The sequence below is a fragment of the Cucurbita maxima genome, unplaced genomic scaffold (assembly GCF_002738345.1).
Source record: "Cucurbita maxima cultivar Rimu unplaced genomic scaffold, Cmax_1.0 Cma_Scf00006, whole genome shotgun sequence".
NCBI lineage: Eukaryota > Viridiplantae > Streptophyta > Magnoliopsida > Cucurbitales > Cucurbitaceae > Cucurbita > Cucurbita maxima.
Window position 1 is genome coordinate 4,714,394 of NW_019272022.1, and position 18,867 is coordinate 4,733,260.

General features: G+C 32.5%; 4 protein-coding genes and 1 long non-coding RNA gene across 13 annotated transcripts in view; 2 read left to right on the top strand and 3 right to left on the bottom strand.

Annotated features, from left to right (window-relative positions):
* LOC111481038 (U-box domain-containing protein 35-like) overlaps nt 1-1,009 on the bottom strand; it is a 6,325-nt gene extending 5,316 nt beyond the window's left edge. The window contains exon 1 of one of the 3 annotated variants that reach the window (XM_023126322.1): nt 759-1,009. In XM_023126322.1, coding sequence (XP_022982090.1) covers nt 759-948 — 190 coding nt within the window. In that variant the 5' untranslated portion in view covers nt 949-1,009. The remainder of the gene's footprint in view (nt 1-758) is intronic. The other 2 variants (XM_023126324.1, XM_023126323.1) reach the window with 2 other exon arrangements.
* On the bottom strand, nt 956-5,520 carry LOC111481039 (trihelix transcription factor ASR3). 6 transcript variants are annotated; one of them, XR_002717977.1, is made up of 5 exons: nt 5,448-5,520; nt 4,618-5,179; nt 2,666-3,121; nt 2,480-2,583; nt 956-1,511 (listed from the first exon to the last, which is right to left on the bottom strand). XR_002717977.1 is itself a non-coding variant. In XM_023126326.1 (4 exons), exons 2-3 carry the CDS (start codon nt 5,090-5,092, stop codon nt 2,703-2,705), a joined length of 894 nt encoding a protein of 297 aa, XP_022982094.1. In that variant the 5' UTR covers nt 5,093-5,179; nt 5,443-5,519; the 3' UTR covers nt 2,421-2,583; nt 2,666-2,702. The 6 variants fall into 6 exon arrangements, 1 of the variants encoding a protein (XP_022982094.1); XR_002717974.1 differs by having other exon boundaries at nt 5,443-5,519; XR_002717975.1 differs by having other exon boundaries at nt 4,618-5,165; nt 5,443-5,513.
* Nucleotides 5,521-8,616: 3,096 nt separating this feature from the next.
* Nucleotides 8,617-11,647, top strand: LOC111480746 (gamma-glutamylcyclotransferase 2-1-like). Its single transcript, XM_023125906.1, has 9 exons — nt 8,617-8,948; nt 9,417-9,538; nt 9,673-9,749; nt 9,826-9,882; nt 10,127-10,183; nt 10,751-10,791; nt 10,937-11,008; nt 11,084-11,163; nt 11,249-11,647. The coding sequence occupies exons 1-9, from the start codon at nt 8,617-8,619 to the stop codon at nt 11,431-11,433; spliced, it is 1,023 nt and encodes a 340-aa protein (XP_022981674.1). The 3' UTR covers nt 11,434-11,647.
* Nucleotides 11,648-13,444: 1,797 nt separating this feature from the next.
* On the top strand, nt 13,445-18,855 carry LOC111480748 (AIG2-like protein D). Of its 2 annotated transcripts, none has more exons than XM_023125908.1 (6): nt 13,445-13,647; nt 15,052-15,124; nt 15,223-15,315; nt 16,570-16,674; nt 17,405-17,546; nt 18,602-18,855. In XM_023125908.1, the coding sequence occupies exons 1-6, from the start codon at nt 13,484-13,486 to the stop codon at nt 18,634-18,636; spliced, it is 612 nt and encodes a 203-aa protein (XP_022981676.1). In that variant the 5' UTR covers nt 13,445-13,483; the 3' UTR covers nt 18,637-18,855. The 2 variants fall into 2 exon arrangements, with proteins under 2 accessions (XP_022981676.1, XP_022981675.1); XM_023125907.1 differs by having other exon boundaries at nt 18,596-18,852.
* The window catches only part of LOC111480749, a 2,671-nt gene continuing 1,119 nt past the window's right edge, over nt 17,316-18,867 (bottom strand). The window contains exon 3 of the long non-coding RNA XR_002717919.1: nt 17,316-17,578. This is a non-coding gene — a long non-coding RNA (uncharacterized LOC111480749). The remainder of the gene's footprint in view (nt 17,579-18,867) is intronic.

Below are 18,867 nucleotides of genomic sequence, written 5' to 3' on the forward strand. Positions count from 1 at the left end.
ATATATATATATATATATATATATATATATATATATATATATATATATATATATATATATATATCAAAAAAAAAAATACTTTGCAAGAAATACACTAAAATTATGGGTTTTTTTTTTTTTTCTTTTTTCAAAGGAAGTTCAAAGTAAAATATTTTATATAAACAAATAATTTCAGGTTAAGTAAGTCACCACATCAAATCGACCTCGTGTTGCCGATGAAGCGTTTTGTTCTGTTTTGAGTATTAGACTAACGTAAGCCTAATATTCACTTAGGATAAAGGCTCAACTTTAAAAAATTGATACAGAAGAGATGAAATAGAAAGAAACTTTAGAAAGATTAAATTTAATGAAACATTCTCATCGACTCATATCTAACCTAAAAATGATTCAATAATCCGACCAATAGGCTACTAAATTCAAACTCAAACTATAAAAGTTGAGTTTGGTAATGAGTTGACCAACGAGGTTACTAAATTTAAACCCAAATTATAAAAGTTGGGTTTGGTAAGATTTTTTTTTTTTTATTTGGGTTGAGTTAAACTTTTGGAAAATAAAAAACTTGGATTGGTTTGTGGGTTAAAGTTTTTCGGGTGAGCTAAAGGATTAAAAATATTTAACTTTGTAAACAGGTATACGTCTCATTGCTTCTTAAAATGAATATGAAAAATGAAATTTCCAAGAAATAGAGAATCTAAAACAAAAAAAAAAAAAGAAACGAGGAAGAATTAGAGATAGAGAGAGAGAGAGAGAGTACTTACTTAGGGAAGAATTAGAAGGGGATCTGAGTTTGACATGAACGAGGAAAACAGTTTGGCCTCTACGAAGCAAATGATCAATTGCCCATTTGAGAGCCCCTTGGCTGCCTTTGTCTTTGTCAATGGCCACCGCCACAAATCCATTCACATTCAATCTCTCTTTTCTGTCTAAGCTGTATCTTGGTAACCACATTTTCCCCCTTTTTCTTTTTCTTTTTCTTTTTCTTTTTCTTTTTCTCTCTCTAGAACAAGGATTCAAACAACCTTCATATCACTTTCTCTCTCTCCCTTCTCTCATTTTCTGGTTCTTATTTATAGTTATTTTCGTTTTATTTGATTCTTTCAAACTGTAACCGTTGCCTCCATCTATTTCGACCTTTGACTATTTTTGACACTTCTTCTTGTTAGAGGAAGAGAAAACATGAGAGTTTAGCAAAACCTTTGTTTTTTTTTTTTTTTTTTAATTCTTTAATTTTGTGTTATTTAAATTTTGTATCTAATAAGAGTATTCCACCCGAAGCCCATTATACTAAAAAAGAGAAATTTTGTCCCTCTTTCCTTTTTTTCTCGCCCCATGTCGCCACACGAGAGGGACATGAAAACATAAAAAAGAGAATCCTATCCTATCAACTTGTTTCGACCTAGGATAATAAACTTATAAACTTATAAACTTAGTCTTACTTCGTCGTGAAAGAGGACATTCATCTAGACGTAGCTTACTTCTTTCCTGTTGTGAAACAATGTCCCAGAGGTGGCCTAGGCCAGCAAGTTGTTTGGTTATTCAACTAATAAAATTTTATATTTAATAAATTAGTTATTTTTAAAAAATTTATATATTTTCAAAGCTTTTTCAATACAAGTCTTCTAGTTGCTTTCAAACTTTTACAATGAGAAAATGGGGATTGAATTTGCTGTTTTGTTCGGCCAAACCAAGATTTAAAGAATACAATGAAATAAAAATTATTTTGAAATTTTGAAATTAAGTTTTAAAAAACATGCAAGATATCAGCTTTGTTGCTTACGAATAATCAGTCCCAATTTTATTTATGTATTATTTAACAGATTTGTAATTAATGAGGAAGAAACTACTACAATTTTAAATTATAAAATATTACATGAAGCTCGTATTTAATTAATTTAAATAAATAAAAATTTTATAAATTAGTTTGGTCACAAGTTCAATAAAATTAGCTTGAATTGAACCAAACCCACTTAAATTTATTGTTAATTAAAAAAATATTTTTATGGCTTATAATACAATTATATATATCCTTAAAATTATTATTATTTATTCTCAAACCACTCTTAATAAAATATATATTAAAATTGAATTGTAAAATTTTAATTCAATGCTTGAAAATAAAAATATAGAATATTTTATTTTTTAATTAAAAACAAAAAATTGAAAGAGCCTCATCAAACTCCAACCTAATCAGATTGAATTGAGATGAGGGCATAATTTGTTCGTCTCAATCCAATCTAATTTAACATAATAATAATAAAAATAAATAAATAAATAAATAACTTGAAAATAAATAATAATAAAAACACGTTTAAAGAGTATAATAAAGTGACTTTTCGACAAATTCTTTTTACGTAATCACTTAAAAAGATAGTTATAGAAAATTAATAGTTAAATAAATAAATAAATTCTAACTCAATAGAAAAAAAAATGATAAAAGAGAGATAAGACAGAAGAAGATGCAAAAATAAACATTGGAAACCTGGAAAATATCGGCAACCTTTTGCTGTTGTTGCTCGAATGGTCAGCTTGGAATTTTGTCTGTAGGAAGAGAGATGGGAAGATTCAAAGCTCCGATGAGTTCACCTGCGAAAAGAACTCAAACAAAATGGATTTAAACAGACATTTACACAAGGAGTTGAGGAAGGCATTGAAGAATATCTCTTACTCGGTGGCTTAAAGAACAGCGAAATGCAAAATGAGAGTTACTCTTGATCTTCGGGCAGGCTATGGAGATCGTTAATGGTGTTGAGAAAATCTTCAAGACATTTGATAAGCTTGCTCCCTTGACGCCTAATGGAATTAGTTCGGTTGTTGTAGTTGTCGTTGTCGTTTTTTTCGCCGGACATTGCATATTTTGCATTCTCAGACACAATTGCTTGAACTTTTTCTGCAGTTTCAAGCAATTTCTTCGTCATCGTTTGCTCTTCGGGTTCGGTGTTATCGGTTGCCTTTTCTCCGTGGCTTTTGATGTAGCATCCACGACGCTCTACTTCCGGAGAGCTCACCAGAGGTTCTTCTTCTTCTTCTTCTTCTTCTTCTTCTTCTTCTTCTTCACATTTTACAGATTTCTCAAGAGCTTGGTTTCTTGTGGACATTGAACAACGTCTTTGCCTTTTAGGGCCTAACATCACAATGCCAGAAAGAAGAACAAACCAATATTATTGAAGGGACTTGAAGACAGGAATTATAAGATCCATCTCACTCTTTAACCACATTTCACAATTAAGCCGTAGGAAAACGCAGTTAGAGCTGTATTTCATCTCCATGAAAAAAATTAGGATGTCAAAAGAACCCTAATAGGCAATCCTGTCTCATCAGGCCTTGTTATGATGTATGTTAGCAGACCTCTAAAGTTCAAAATTCCCCGAATGAATTAAAGAACCAAAAAGATCTAGATACTGAAATGGCTACTCAAGATTTAAAGTTCAACAATTTGTGGAGATGGAGATTCGAACATTCGACATTCTGGTTGATGATATAGAGTTATTTGTAGATATGATATCATGTTACTCTGGATTTAATACCAAACAAGAAATACAAGAATTTCAATCACTTGTTTCTATTAATTTTACAGCATTAAAAACAAGAAGAAACCAATAAATGTATTGAAAATGTGAGATCCCACGTCGATTAGAGACGAGAACGAAACATCCTTTATACGGGTGTGAAAACCTTTCCTATATGCATTTTAAAAACCTTGAGGGGAAGCCCGAAAGGGAAAACCAAAGAGGACAGCAGTGGGCTTAGGCTGTTACAAATGGTATCAGAGCCAGACACCGGGGTGATGTGTCAGCAACGAGGCTGAGCCCCAAAGGGGAGTGGCATGAGGCGGTATGTCAGCAAGGATGCTAGCCTCGAGGGGGTGGATTAGGAGGTCCCACATCATTGGAGAAGGGAACGAGTGTCAGTGAGAACGCTGAGCCCCGAAGGGGAGTAAATTGTGAGATCCCACATCGGCTGGGGAAGAGAACGTAGATTGTGAGATCCCACATCTGTTGGGGAGGAGAACGTAGGTTGTGAGATCCCACATCGGTTGGGGAGGAGAATGTAGATTGTGAGATCCCACATCTGTTGGGGAGGAGAACGTAAGTTGTGAGATCCCACATCGGTTGGGGAGGAGAACGTAGATTATGAGATCCCACGTCTGTAGGGGAGGAGAACGATCACTGAGCCCCGAAGGGGAGTAGATTATGAGATCCCACATAGGTTGTGGAGGAGAACAAAGCATTCTTTAAAAGGGTATGGAAACCTCTCCCTAGCAGACACGTTTTAAAAACCTTGAAGGGGGGAAGTCCAAAAGAGAAAGCCCAAAGAGGACAATATCTACTAACGGTAGGCTTGGACCGTTATAGAAAATTTCATCGACAAGCAAAAAATGACTTTCCTATAAGCAAACTATCAGAGCTGGTCCTTGCAATTATGTTCATGCCCCATTATGCTAATCTCAGGGAATACCTTGCTCGCCCAAGGCCGGCAAACAAAGGTTTTTAAGTAATTAAGTGAAGCAAAAATGATAGTATCAAGTGTATTCAAAGAAACTAAGTGTAGAAATTCACATGAAAACTTGATACCATAGAAATGTAATCAATAAGCACTCTAGGAAACAAAGAACCATACCAGGCTCTGCAGCTTCATCTACCTTCTCAACCGCAGCCTCAGGATCGCTATCAGGCTCCGTATCCGACTGATTCGCCCTCATCAATACAACATTATCGATTGCTTTGAACAGCTCCTCGTCAAAGTTATCAGGAAGTCCCAATTCCTTTCTCCTTCCACTTTCCAAACACCAATACGAATCATCATCCGGCATCTCTAACTCCCATTGCTTGATAACATCATGTTCAATCAGCAAACAGTCCCACTTCCTCCTGCACTGATTCGAGTTCCGAGCCACATCCAAAGACGTGCAGTTCTCTGCAACAATTTTCCATTTCTGAAAGCTAGACAAAGCTTTCCAACAATCCGCCTCCACAGCTGCAATCACATTAACAAGAACGAGGCAATTCGCCGCTGTCCAATCCGGTGCTATACGAGACCGCGTCCGACGAGAACCTGAAACCTCCGTTCCACGTTTGCCGTCCTCCTCCTTCATTTCGTACTAAAATTTTCTTCGTTTTTCAGTTTAGAAATTCTTCAGCTCTCTATTTCAATCCAAATTGCTTTACCTAAAATGCAACATCTGACAACGGAAAATCAAACGCCATTCCGTAATAGAAACCGTAAAATGTGATATGAAATCGAATCGGTGTTGATTCGCCGACAAATATATGAAGAATCGAAGGATTACGGCAAGATTAAACGCTTGTGATCTCGATTTTCAAGTAGAACAGAAAAGAGTGTGTGGAAAGATGGAAAGTAATCGAAATTGCAAGATAAATCGAATGAATAAGCGTTATGTTGCAATGCGGAAGAGTTTTTTTCAGTAGAGAGAGAGTTGTTCACCTTACCAATTTCAGATGAAGTGAAGAAGCCAGAACCTTCTGCATTGCCGACTCGCTCGCTTCGATGCACAATCTTCGCGCTAAAATAGAAGAACGCATAAATGCCCCATTCTCCATGGGTTCATAACGCGCACTTTCCCACTACACGAACTGAATTTTAAATTTTATTTTTATTTTTCCATTTCATTTAAATTCTTTTTTTTTTTTTCATTTTTTCATTTTTAAAGCCAAAATTATAATAGAAAGAAATGAAATAAAAAAAAAAGATAAAAATGGTTAATTTTTTAAACGTAAAAAGTCCAAAATAGAAATAAATTAAAAGTAGAGAGATTAAAATGAATATTTTGACGTGCAAAATTACAATTATAATAAATTAAAGTTAAAAATAGCTGACTAAAATAGTATTTAAATTTTAAATACAAATATTTTTTTTGAATAAATAAATATATCTTGATTAACATAAAATCAACTCAAACACAGTGTTTTTATGTTTAAATATGATATATAAAATACTGACTTTTTCCCTTCAAAAAAAAAAAAGAATATTTGAAATTTGATACCTCAAATTTAAAGAAACTTGTAAAATTATGGATATGTCGATGAAAATGTGATGTTTTGATTGTTAATCTCTCTCCTCATTGTTGTCCTTTCGATCTAGCCTCGTGCATGGATTCCTACCTCCTTTGATTTTCAACGTTGGGTTGAGCTCAAAAACAAATATCGATCGACTAATGTGTACATCTAGTTCGATCTAGACGAACATATTGTTAAGAATGGTGGATTTGTATGATATTGGCCACTTTGAGCATAAACTCTCATAATTTTGCTTTGGACTTTGGAGATGTATTCTTTTACTTATAAACTCATGATCATTTTCTAAATTAGTCAATATAAGATTCACTCCCAACAATCTTCAACACATATGACTTGATCCACTTACGATGATTAAACAATGAGCGATATCATTGGATAATCTATTCCTTTCCATTAACTTGGGGGAATATTAAACTTGGGCCACGTAATGAAGCGGATGAGGCAACGAAGATTGGGCGGAGAGGAGATGACAATAACAGTGATTCGCTGTCAATGTCCCCAAGTGTCCTGGTTCAATGAACCAAGGTTGCTCCACCTTCGTCTCTCATTTTCATTTACTATCATGGACCGCAAGTTAATTTTGAAAAATTTCCAAATAAATTGCGTATTCTTCTCCACTTTTATGAAAAATGTTTCGTTATTTTATCTAACCGATGTAGAATTTTACAATCTATTCTCCTTGGAGACTCAGCGTTCTTGCTGGTATATTACTCGGTGTCTGACTTTGATACATTTTGTAACGGTCCAAATTCATCGCTAGTAGATATTGTTTTCTTTCGACTTCCCTTCAAGGGCTTCCTCTCAAGGTTTTAAAACGTGTCTCTTATGGAAACGATCTAGTCCTACTCCGACGAGTGTCTCGCACTATCTAGTGACTGACTCTGATAATATTTGTAACAACCAAAACTCATTGTTAGCAGATATTATTTACTTTGGCTCATTATGTGTCACCGTCAATCTCAAGGTTTTAAAATGCATCTACTAAAGAGAAGTTTACACATCCTTATAAAAAATGTTTTGTTTTCCTCTCTAACCGATATGAGATCTCATACCCATTGTTAGCAAATATTATTTACTTTGGCTCATTATGTGTCACCGTCAATCTCAAGGTTTTAAAATGCATCTACTAAAGAGAAGTTTACACATCCTTATAAGAAATGTTTTGTTTTCCTCTCAAACCGATATGGGATCTCATAATAGATAACCCAAATCTCGACATAACTAAGATCTCATTCCACTAACTCTGGTCTCCATCGCCGTTCTTTGAAGAGCAAGTAAGAACTTTAAGCTCTCATACGGTGATTGTCAATGATTTCGAGGAGTGGTGTTTCAATTTTCATCGTTTAAGATTTAACTTCTAAATTCGTTCTATCTGTGTTTGAGAGGATTGCTCTCCTTAGATATTCAGATTCTCGATGAGATCCTTACATATTTCATAAGATAAGAGCCTCTATAATTATTCTCGTCACGTTATACATATTATAATTTAGAAAATAAATTGTATTAAATTTGTAAATCTGTAATTTATTAAAGTAATTATAAATTTGTGTAACTGATAAGATTATTCCTTCTTTCCCTTTCGGTGGGAAGGGAACAAACCAAAAGACAACATGGGAGAGAACTTTTTAAGGTTGAAACAAAAAAAAATAATAATAATAAATAAATAGAATCTAATTAGAAGAGATATTTACGAGTTAGAAGAAATATTACCGAGAGTCCTTTTTTTGATTCTGAAATTGTTATTTATTTTTTTAATAATCGAGAATTTCCTACCAGTAATTTGTAAAGATCGAACTATAAAAAATCAAAATTTCAATATATTTTTTATTAAAAAAATTATAAAACATCTTAAAAATCTAATAATATTTCATATATATATAAATAAAGCGAGACAAATTTAGGGATAGAGATGGAGACATCTCGGACTTTATTTAGTTAATAAAGAAAATTTTCTCTCCCTATTTCTTCCTCCATTTATTCGGTTTTCATGAGACTTCGACTTCACGAGTTAATTGGACATTTGTACCTCTAATGTTTGTTTCATAACCATTTAAATCTTTATTAGTAAATTTATTTTGGTGGTTGTCTATTTTAATTAATTAAAAAAACTAAATTAAAATTTAAAAATTAAGAAAATGTTTTTAAATTTATGTTTTTGTTTTTGTTTTTTTTAAATATGACTAAAAATTTAAATATATCTTAAAAAATTATGGAAAAACAAATTTAATTTTAAAAAATTAAGAAATAAAACTAAATGGTTAGGAAAGAAACCTAACAATATTAAAGATTCTGTTTAATCTCCAAGTGGATAGAAATTTTTGTCGCCAATTGAACATATTTAATTCTTGTTCTAAAGCCAACACTTTTGACATTTTATATTATTTTTATTACCAAATAATAAATTTGACAGAATCTGTCTTACAACCTTACAAGTCATGCGGAAACGGATAATATATTCTATACGTCGTCGTTCGTGCCCCGTGGAATAGCCTCCGGCTGCTGACGTGGCGCGCAAGTGGTCTGAACTCCGTGGGGAGGGGTTTCAGTTTGCGTTCATCTTCGTGCACTATAAAGAGTCTCAATGCTCGCTTATTGGATCTCTCTCGAAAAAATACCATTGTCTTGGAAGGGAGGGAGAGAGAGAGAGAGAGAAAGAGAGAGAGAGAGAGAGAGAGGGAGGAAGAACAGAGCTCAACCACTCTCAAATCTCGATTTCGAAGCTAAAACCCTAACATCTTTTGGCTTGAATTCTTCCCTATTTCTCTCCGTCGTTGATTTTTTTTGCATTTTTTTCTCTCTCACTCGCTGTTCTTCGCATTGTTCATTAGATCAGAGGAAAAGAGAAGAGAAAAAAAATCTCGCTCGTCCTCGTCTTTCTCTCTCATTTTCCGGGAAAAGTTTTCGGATCTCCGCGTAAGAATTAAGTTCTTTGTCTCTATATATACCGTGATGTTCTCCATATGCTCTGTTGATTGATCGAGATTTTTGGCGTTTTTTTTCTTCTTCCGGTTGTTTCTTGATTAATTTGTGATGCAATGCGGGCTGTTATTGGTCGCACTCTACGTTTTTTTGTATTATCCGCTTGAATTCCCCGTTCGTGGTTTTAATTTTCTAATTTGAGTTTTGGAATAAGACGAGTGCGTTATTGGTCTAATTATAGACCATTGATGGCGATTTCAGAAACATTATCCTCTGATTTTTTTCTTTATGAGTAATATTCCCTTTCTTCTACCTCTTTAAATCTGCATTTTGATTTCTGATGAGTTGATTTTAGGCTAACTTTTGAATCATAGAACTAAATTCTAGTCAAATTTGTAATTTAACCTTTGAATGCTTAGGACTTGTTCGATTAATCTTGATTTTTTTTTTCCTCTTTTTCAGGAGCTTTATAATCATGGTGTTTTGGGTATTTGGATATGGCTCACTGGTGTGGAACCCAGGATTTGAATTTGATGAGAAAATTGTAGGTTACATCAAGGATTATAAGCGCGTATTCGACCTCGGTAAGTTTACTATTTCCAGCTAGAAACTGTTGCAGATGTTCTTTTCAATAATTAAAATCATCCATTCAGTTTTGATTATGTACTGGATATGTTAATTTTCTTGTTCATAACAATCTGCCTCATATTTGGACCAGCATGCATTGATCACAGAGGTACGCCAGAAAATCCTGCTAGAACTCTCACGTTGGAACAGGAAGAAGGAGCTATTTGTGTAAGATTAACTGATCTAACTAAGATTAACTGAAATTAGTTTTTTCAAATTAAAGAAATTACAACTTTTTTGGCAGTGGGGAGCAGCTTTCTGTGTGCGGGGGAGTCCTGAAAGGGAACGAGCAGCTATGGAAGTAATTTAATATCTTTTCAAATTTATTTTATGAAAAATATAAATGGTGGAGTTATTTGGGTGGCGCAAGAGTCTTCTTATCTATCATCTTCATGGTTTGTGGTTGAATCAATATAATAACCCTAGCTGCTTCATCTCCCTTTCTTCATTTGGAATTTTGTGACTTAACTTTTCCTTTTGGAACTTCATTCCCAAATCATTTGGAAGTTATGAAAATTTGTCCTTTTCCTTTTTGTGAATTGCAGTATTTGGAGCAGAGAGAGTGTGAATATGATCAAAAGACATTGGTTAACTTCTACAAGGTGAGATTATCAATTGGTTCATGTTCTTCTCAGTTCATATTAACGATATCGTCAAATTGAAGTTCTATGTTTTTAAGAAGTCGGTTCATATTATTGATATCGTTAAATTGAAGTTCTACATTTTTAAGAAGCCGGTTCATATTATTGATATCGTTAAATTCACGTTTTACATTTTTAAGAAGCCGATTCTATGAACGGTTCATATTATTGATATCGTTAAATTGAAGTTCTACATTATGTTAACTTGAAGTTCTACATTATTAAGAGGTCAATTCTATGGATGGTTCATGTTATTGATATCGTTAACTTGTAGTTCTACATTTTCAAGAGGCCGATTCTATGAATGGTTCATAGTATTGATATCGTTGAATTAAAGTTCTATATTTTTAAGAAGCCGATTCTATGAATGGTTCATATTATTATTATCGTTAAATTGAAGTTCTACGTTTTTAAGAAGCCAATTCTACGAATGGTTCATATTAACAATACCGTTAAATTGAAGTTTGATTCTATGCATAGCATCCTCCATCATTGATTTTAACTGATCTTTTGAGGTTCTACATTCAGGAAGTGGACTCTCTTGAGCCAGCGCTTACAGGAGTCATTGTGTAAGTGCCAGCCTTTGCTCTTTATGATCTTCCTCTTATCTGAATGTAATATGAGCAAAAGGGTAGCAAGAAAAACAAAGTTTAAACTTATATCTGCACTTTGTTCGAACTTTTCGACCAATTTGTATCGTTCGTACATACGCAGTTTCACGTCGACTCCCGACAAAGAAGTGAACAAATACTACCTTGGTCCAGCTCCATTAGAGGACATGGCTAGGTAAAATGGTAACATTTTAACATTATTTTTTGTGCTAGCCTTAGTTCCTCATTATCCTTGGTTCACTTTTAACAGACAAATTGCAACTGCTTCTGGGCCTTGTGGAAACAATAGAGATTATATTTTCATGTTAGAGAAGGCATTGTTTGACATAGGTGAGCTTGGATAGGAATGGCTGGTTTCTTTTGGTTTGTTCATCACCATTTGTGTAGGTATATGAAAATTTCTTATCTTGCATAGGTCACGAGGAGGAAATGGTGATCGAGCTCGCGAACGAGGTGAGAAAGGTTCTCGATCTCCTCGAGAATGGAATCTCGATGGAGAACAAGCTGCTCGGAGCAGCGCCCCACGTAGTAGTACTCAACCCGCACTTACCGTCCTTAGAACTGCAACCACTTCCAGAAGCCATAGCCACAGATTCGTGATTCCGAAATCTCACAAACCAGGCAAACCAGAGACTGTAGTGTGTGATGGTTAACAACAGTTCAGTTACTACCATTTGACCTGTACTTGTACTTCTAGGAATAAATTTTGCAATTTGTTACCGTTTTTGGTTAGTTCTGTATGTTTCACGGCCTTGAACTTTGGACATTATAATCAAGTTCTAAGTTTATTTGAATGAACCATAACTGCTGCAAACATGTGCTTGGGATTTCCAATTCCGTTACCAACCTCACAATTTGTAATAGCTCAAGCCTATCAGCTCGTTATGTATCGTCGTCAGCCTCACGGTATTAAAACATGTTTACTAGGGAAAGGTTTTCAACTGATGTGGGATATAGCAATCCACCTCGTTGGTATCTGACTCCTCGCTGACACATCGTTTAGTGTTTGGCTATGATCCTAACACATTGTCTATTTTGACTCATTATCCCTCACGGCAGGGATAAATTTCTACACCTTTGTAAGGTATACTTCGTTCTTCTCTCCGATGTAAAATCTAACACAATTAATCTTTATCGAAAACATTTCTCAAAACGAAGATTTTAAATTGATTTTATTTTTGTTTTTGGTTTTAAAAATTACTTCTCATTTAAAATATTTTTCCTTTTACTCTTATAAAAAGGTTTACAAAAGCAAACCAAATTTTAAAAACTAAAAAAATAATTTTTAGAAATTTGATTTTCTTTTTTCTTTTTTCTTTTCATAAAAATTAAACAAATATAATTTTAAAACGAAAAGTAAATAATTATTATCATAGTATTTCTTATTTTTAGAGTTTTTTATTTATTTTTATTTTTTTATTTGTGGGAGGATTTGATAAAATCTCATAATTAATAGTTATGGTTTAATAAACCCTCATAAATAGTCTTTAATAATTTTAATAATTTAAAACTTTGTAATTATAGAACTAAATTATAAAATTCTCATAAATAGTCTTCAATAATTTTAACCTTTATAATATAAAACTGAATTATAATTACAATCTAATCTTTTAGATAATTTTCAATTTAACTTTTAACTTTTTACTTTTTACAATTTTCAATTTTAATTTTTTACCTTTATCCATCTATGAATTCTCAATTAAGTTCTTTATGGTTGAAATTTACTAAGAAAAAAGGTGTATTGCTAAATTATGTTTTATTAATATATATGAATACATGAAAATGCTACGCATATGGTAGTTTAATGTACAAATATATATATATATATATTACTGTGGTTAAATTACAAATTTAGCTCATTAACGGTAAATTTTGTGTTTATTTGGTCAATGAACTTTCAAAATTACATATTTAGTCGATCTTTAAATTTATCATGGTCCTATTAAACACAAATTTAAAATTCTAGAATCAATTATTAGATGTACCATTCAAAATCATATAAAATTGGTAAGTTAATTTTTTTTTAAAATGAATTTGTTAGATATGTATATAGCACAAACTTGAAAGTTTACGAACATATTAGACACAAAATTGAAAATTTAGAAACTTATTACACACTCTTAAAATAAAAAAAAGTTTATAGATATATAAACTTATAATCTAATTTATTAATAAATAATAACAGACATATCACATTTAATTAATAAATTAAAAGATAAATATTTTATTGATAATTTTTATCATACCGTTAAAATTGAGATTTTTTAGAAAATTAATGATAAATTGAGAATTACCTTTAAAAAATTAAATGATTTTTTTTTTTTTTTTTTTGTAAATTAAAATTTTTGAACTAAAAATTAAAATTTACTCCAAATCCTATAATTTTGAAAGGTAGAATTCACAAAAGAACTCTAAATAAACTAAATTTATAATTTAATTTATTTTGTTAATGGGGGATTATTTGTAACTATTTCTTGAATTAAAAATATAAATAAAAACAAATTAATAAATTTATTTATTTATCCCAATTTGTTAATATTATTAACAGCGCCAGGTGGATGAAATAATCGGGTTTGGTACGTTATTAATAGCAAACAAGTTCATTTATATTCTGGTTGGAGACAAATCCCAGAGAACATTTCAGCGGAAAATGGATTCGGCATCTCTGGCTTCTCTCGCGCCTTCTCTCGCGCCTTCTCATACGCAGCAGAATCTTCACAGAGTCTTCGTCTACGGTAGTCTCTTGTCTGATGAAGTCGTTCATATCCTCTTGAAGCGCACTCCTCAGTCCTCTGCTGCCGTCCTCAATGACTTGTTCGTTCTTTCATCTTCTGTTCTTAACTCTTTGATTTTCAAATCATCGCTGTTAGTTTCTTCTCTTTTGATGTATTCGAAGTAAAATCGTTCTGGTTTTCGAAATGAGATTTCGGTTCTCCATTTCAATCTTGTGATTTACTCGGATTTATGCTGTTTCTCTGTTTAATTCGTAGTTACTGAAGTACATGTATGTTCATCTTCTGTTAAATATTGTTTGAGAACTGTTATGCTTGTTTTGATTTTTCCAGGTTTTTTTGCTTAGTTGACATTAGCGTTATGATGAGAAAGAATTGCATTAGAAATATTCGTCTACTCTTAGCGTTTTGATTTGCTAAACGTCGCTGTTATTTCCTCTCTTTTTTTATGACTTGTTCGTTCTTTCATCTTCTGTTCTTAACTCTTTGATTTTCAAATCATCGCTGTTAGTTTCTTCTCTTTTGATGTATTCGAAGTAAAATCGTTCTGGTTTTCGAAATGAGATTTCGGTTCTCCATTTCAATCTTGTGATTTACTCGGATTTATGCTGTTTCTCTGTTTAATTCGTAGTTACTGAAGTACATGTATGTTCATCTTCTTTTAAATATTGTTTGAGAACTGTTATGCTTGTTTTGATTTTTCCAGGTTTTTTTGCTTAGTTGACATTAGCGTTATGATGAGAAAGAATTGCATTAGAAATATTCGTCTACTCTTAGCGTTTTGATTTGCTAAACGTCGCTGTTATTTCCTCTCTTTTTTTGGTAATTTTGGAGCAAAACTCGCATCGATGATAGGCTAATTCGTGCTGGTTTCTCATAGGAGAGTTTGATTCGCTCTATCAATCTTATGGTTTACTCGATTGATGCTGTTTCTTTGTTTAATTCGTCTTTATAGAAGTTTGTGGATATTGATCATCTATTACTTATTGTTAGGAAACTGTTATGCTTCTTGTGATTTTCTAGGTTATATTTCTTAGTTAGTGTTAACGCATATGATAAGAAAGGATTACTTCAGAAATATTCTTCTACATTTAAGCTTTTTGATTTGCAAATCAAATGATTCTCTTCAATTTATTCTTCGTCACTGTTACTTTCTTCTCTTTTGATAGATTCGAGCAAAATTTTTGTCGATGATAGGCCAATTTGTGTCAGTTTCCTTAACGAGAGTTTGATTCACTGCATTGATGATTCGCTTGAATTTATGTTGTTCATTTGTTTAACTCTTCTTTTCAGAAGTTTACAGATGACGATCTCCAAATAATTAATACAAACTGTTATTGCATTGCTCTATGTGATTGCTCTAATTTTCAAGGTTTTGCTTCTTAGCTTATACGATTAGGAAGGATTGTGTTGAAATATTATTTTATTGCTCGTTTGTATTCCCGAATTCATGATTAACTCTGTAAATTTGCTCGAGAATTTGCAGTCAAAGATTAACCATTAAAGGACGAGTTTATCCAGCGATCATACCTGTTGATGGCAAGAAAGTATCTGGCAAGGTTTGTATACCATCGTGTGTTGAATGATTATTAGTGAATCTGAACTTTTTTCCATAACGTTTTATGGTTTTCATATTGAAGTATCCTGTACTCGGCAGGTTCTTTCAGGCATCACAGACACCGAATTGGATATTTTAGACGCATTTGAGGATGTTGAATACAAAAGGAGCACAGTTGAGGTCTCTTTAACGGTAAACTATTTGACTCATTTTGGTGCTCAAATGTGCTTTATTATCAACTACTTTGTACTAGATTTGGTCATCGAATCGGAGAACGTAGATACATTCCGATCAAGTACGCACTACTATAAAATTCGTTTGTATAACTTGCTATACAAACATATCAGTAGTAGTTCTTCATAATTCGTTTGTATAACTTGCTATACAAACATATCAGTAGTAGTTCTTCATTATTACTGTTAGGAATCACGACTCTCCTTGAATAAAGTTGGCTAAGTTTAGGGCATGGCTCTGATACCATGTTAGGAATTACGACTCTCCACAATGTATGATATTTGTCCATCCGATCAAGTACGCACTACTATAAAATTCGTTTGTATAACTTGCTATACAAACATATCAGTAGTAGTTCTTCATTATTACTGTTAGGAATCACGACTCTCCTTGAATAAAGTTGGCTAAGTTTAGGGCATGGCTCTGATACCATGTTAGGAATTACGACTCTCCACAATGTATGATATTTGTCCATCCGATCAAGTACGCACTACTATAAAATTCGTTTGTATAACTTGCTATACAAACATATCAGTAGTAGTTCTTCATTATTACTGTTAGGAATCACGACTCTCCTTGAATAAAGTTGGCTAAGTTTAGGGCATGGCTCTGATACCATGTTAGGAATTACGACTCTCCACAATGTATGATATTTGTCCATCCGATCAAGTACGCACTACTATAAAATTCGTTTGTATAACTTGCTATACAAACATATCAGTAGTAGTTCTTCATTATTACTGTTAGGAATCACGACTCTCCTTGAATAAAGTTGGCTAAGTTTAGGACATGGCTCTGATACCATGTTAGGAATTACGACTCTCCACAATGTATGATATTTGTCCACTTTGAGTATAAGCTCTCATGACTTTGTTTTGGGCTTCCCCAAAAGGCCTCATACAAATGGAGAGAGTATTCCTTAATTATAAACCCATGAACATTCCCCAAATTAGTCGATGTGGGACTTTCATCCAACAATTACTACCCTTCAGTAAATTGCTCGGAAGCTAATGAAAAGCTTAATGAACATTGAGATCATTGCTTGGAAGCTAATGAAAAGCTTAATGAACATTGAGATCACTTTCCGTTCTATTGCGCTGGCAATTTTTCTTATGGGATTCGTACCACTTAATTATTTATGCTAATGAAGATAGTCGAAACATATGTATATTTAATCCTCTCCACGATTGTGCTTTCTGATCTTTTTTTTAGGCTTTAGATAACCTTTTGCTGGACAGTCTTGAGAAGTTATTAGTTTATGTCTATATTTGGAACAACGAAAGGGATCCAGACCTGTATGGAGATTGGGATTTTGAGGTAAAAAACTTAATCCTTTGTTGTTCCACTACTCAGTATAACATTTATACATCATACCACGGAGAAGAAACTTTTTTGTTTTTGACCACTCATTTCACATGTTCTTGTGCACTGGACCAGGACATCTGTTCTTATAGGGTTCACCAATGATTTAATCGTATACCAATATAAGAAATAAATTGAATCAAGTCTTATTGGTTTTTTTTTTTTTCTCTCTTCCACATTTTTTATTTCCCCGCCCCCCATTCTACAAATGAGATTATTACGACTCATTTAGTTACTTCCTTGTGTTTATATCATAAATCAGATGCTTTATTTTGGGCTTTTTTGAAGGGCTTCACTCTAATGTAGATGTATTCCTTTACTTATAAACTCATGAACATTTCCTAAATTAGCTAATGTGAGACTCTCGCTCAGCATTGCATTGATTGAGATTTCTTAAATTTAATCTTAATTTCCTTGATAGGTTTTTGGTTAGTTCCGTCCTCTAACTAACCATAGTTCCAATAATGAACATTTTGTATCTCTTCTAAAATAACGGGAATCTTGTCAGCGGGGATTTTGTATTTTTCTTTTTCCTCGTCTGGCATTTGCTTGTACGTGAGAATCTTGTCAGCGGTGATTTTGTATTTTTTTTTTTTTCTTGGTCAGAACTTGGGAAGTTAAAAGGCGCGATGTTATTCCCATTCGTTTTGAAATCTGAACAATTTTATGTACTGCGAATCTTTAGGAGTGGAAGCGAGCTCATCTGGATGCTTACCTGGAGATGGTCAATGAGTTTATAGAAGAATTTGAGCATCATCCCCCACAAGAACAATGCGTGGCCGTTGATGAAGCAGGACAGCGATGCGAACAACCACTCCACTCTCCAGGTAGCAGTAATACCACTTCCAAACGTATTTTCCTGCTAATAAATAATCCTTCTATTCGTCATTCATACACCAATTTTTTGCCAATTAATTATTGCTTATTTTTCAAAAAAAAAATTAAAATTAAAATTTTGGCTAAATTAATAAAAAATACTTCATAACTTTGTAATTTGTCATAAAAAATCTATCTTCTAACTTTTAGATGCATTCACCCTTAATTTTAAAAACAAACAAAAAAAATACCTTTTCCTGGATGAAATTTTTAGTATACCCTCAAAAGCACTTTTAGAAACTTTTAAGTATCCTGTATTTTTAACATAAAACATTTATCCTGTTTTTATGTTTGTATTTAATAGATTTTTTTAATTTTTAAAAAGTATTTAATCTTATGTCTAATAGGTCTCTAAAAATGTTAAAAATAAATATATTTAAACTTTTAATTGTATTTAATAGATTTTTTAATTTTTAAAAAGTATTTAATATTATGTCTAATAGGTCTCTAAAAATGTTAAAAATAAATATATTTAAACTTTCAATTGTATTTAATAGATTTTTTAATTTTTAAAAAGTATTTAATATTATGTCTACTAGGTCTCTAAAAATGTTAAAAATAAATATATTTGATGTGAAATAAAAATTCTATTTGATAGGCCATTAAATTTTTAATTTTGTGTTTGATATATTAGCGATTTTTTTTCTGGGTAAGAAAATTAGGGGGATAAAAAATTTCTTAGACACCAAAGATTTTTTTAGTAAAGCTAAAAGACCACAAAATCGAAAACTTAGTGATTTAGTAGAGATATTTTTTTAAAAAAAAAGTTAATTCAATTCAAGTACCCATTGCATGAGACCTTTCTTCCCCAATTTTTTTCTTCTGAAAATAGGAAAGGAAAATAAAAGAGGATTCTTTAGCAATGATACAAATAAATCAGAAACCAAAATCTCAAATTTTCTTATGAAAAAACTTTTAAATCTTTTAGCTTACTTGAAATATGGCTTAATTTAAAATAGGAGAGACCGTCAACTTATTCTTAAATGTCTAAACTTTCCAGCACAAGAAGAAGAAGAACCTTCGAAACTAAACTGCGAGTAACCTGTCGCAGCTTCGTACCTCTGCTGAATCTGGTGGGATCGACCAGAACCCACAGTAACTCAAGTTTTAGGCCGCTCGGTATTGCTTTCAAAATACTTTTGAATTCTCCTCTCTTTGTACCCCACTTGGTATTGCTTTCAAAACCAGACAATTTCAATATTTATTTGATCCTAATTCAATCCAAATAAATCGATAATACAACCAATTGTTTTTTTTTTTTTTTTTTTTTTT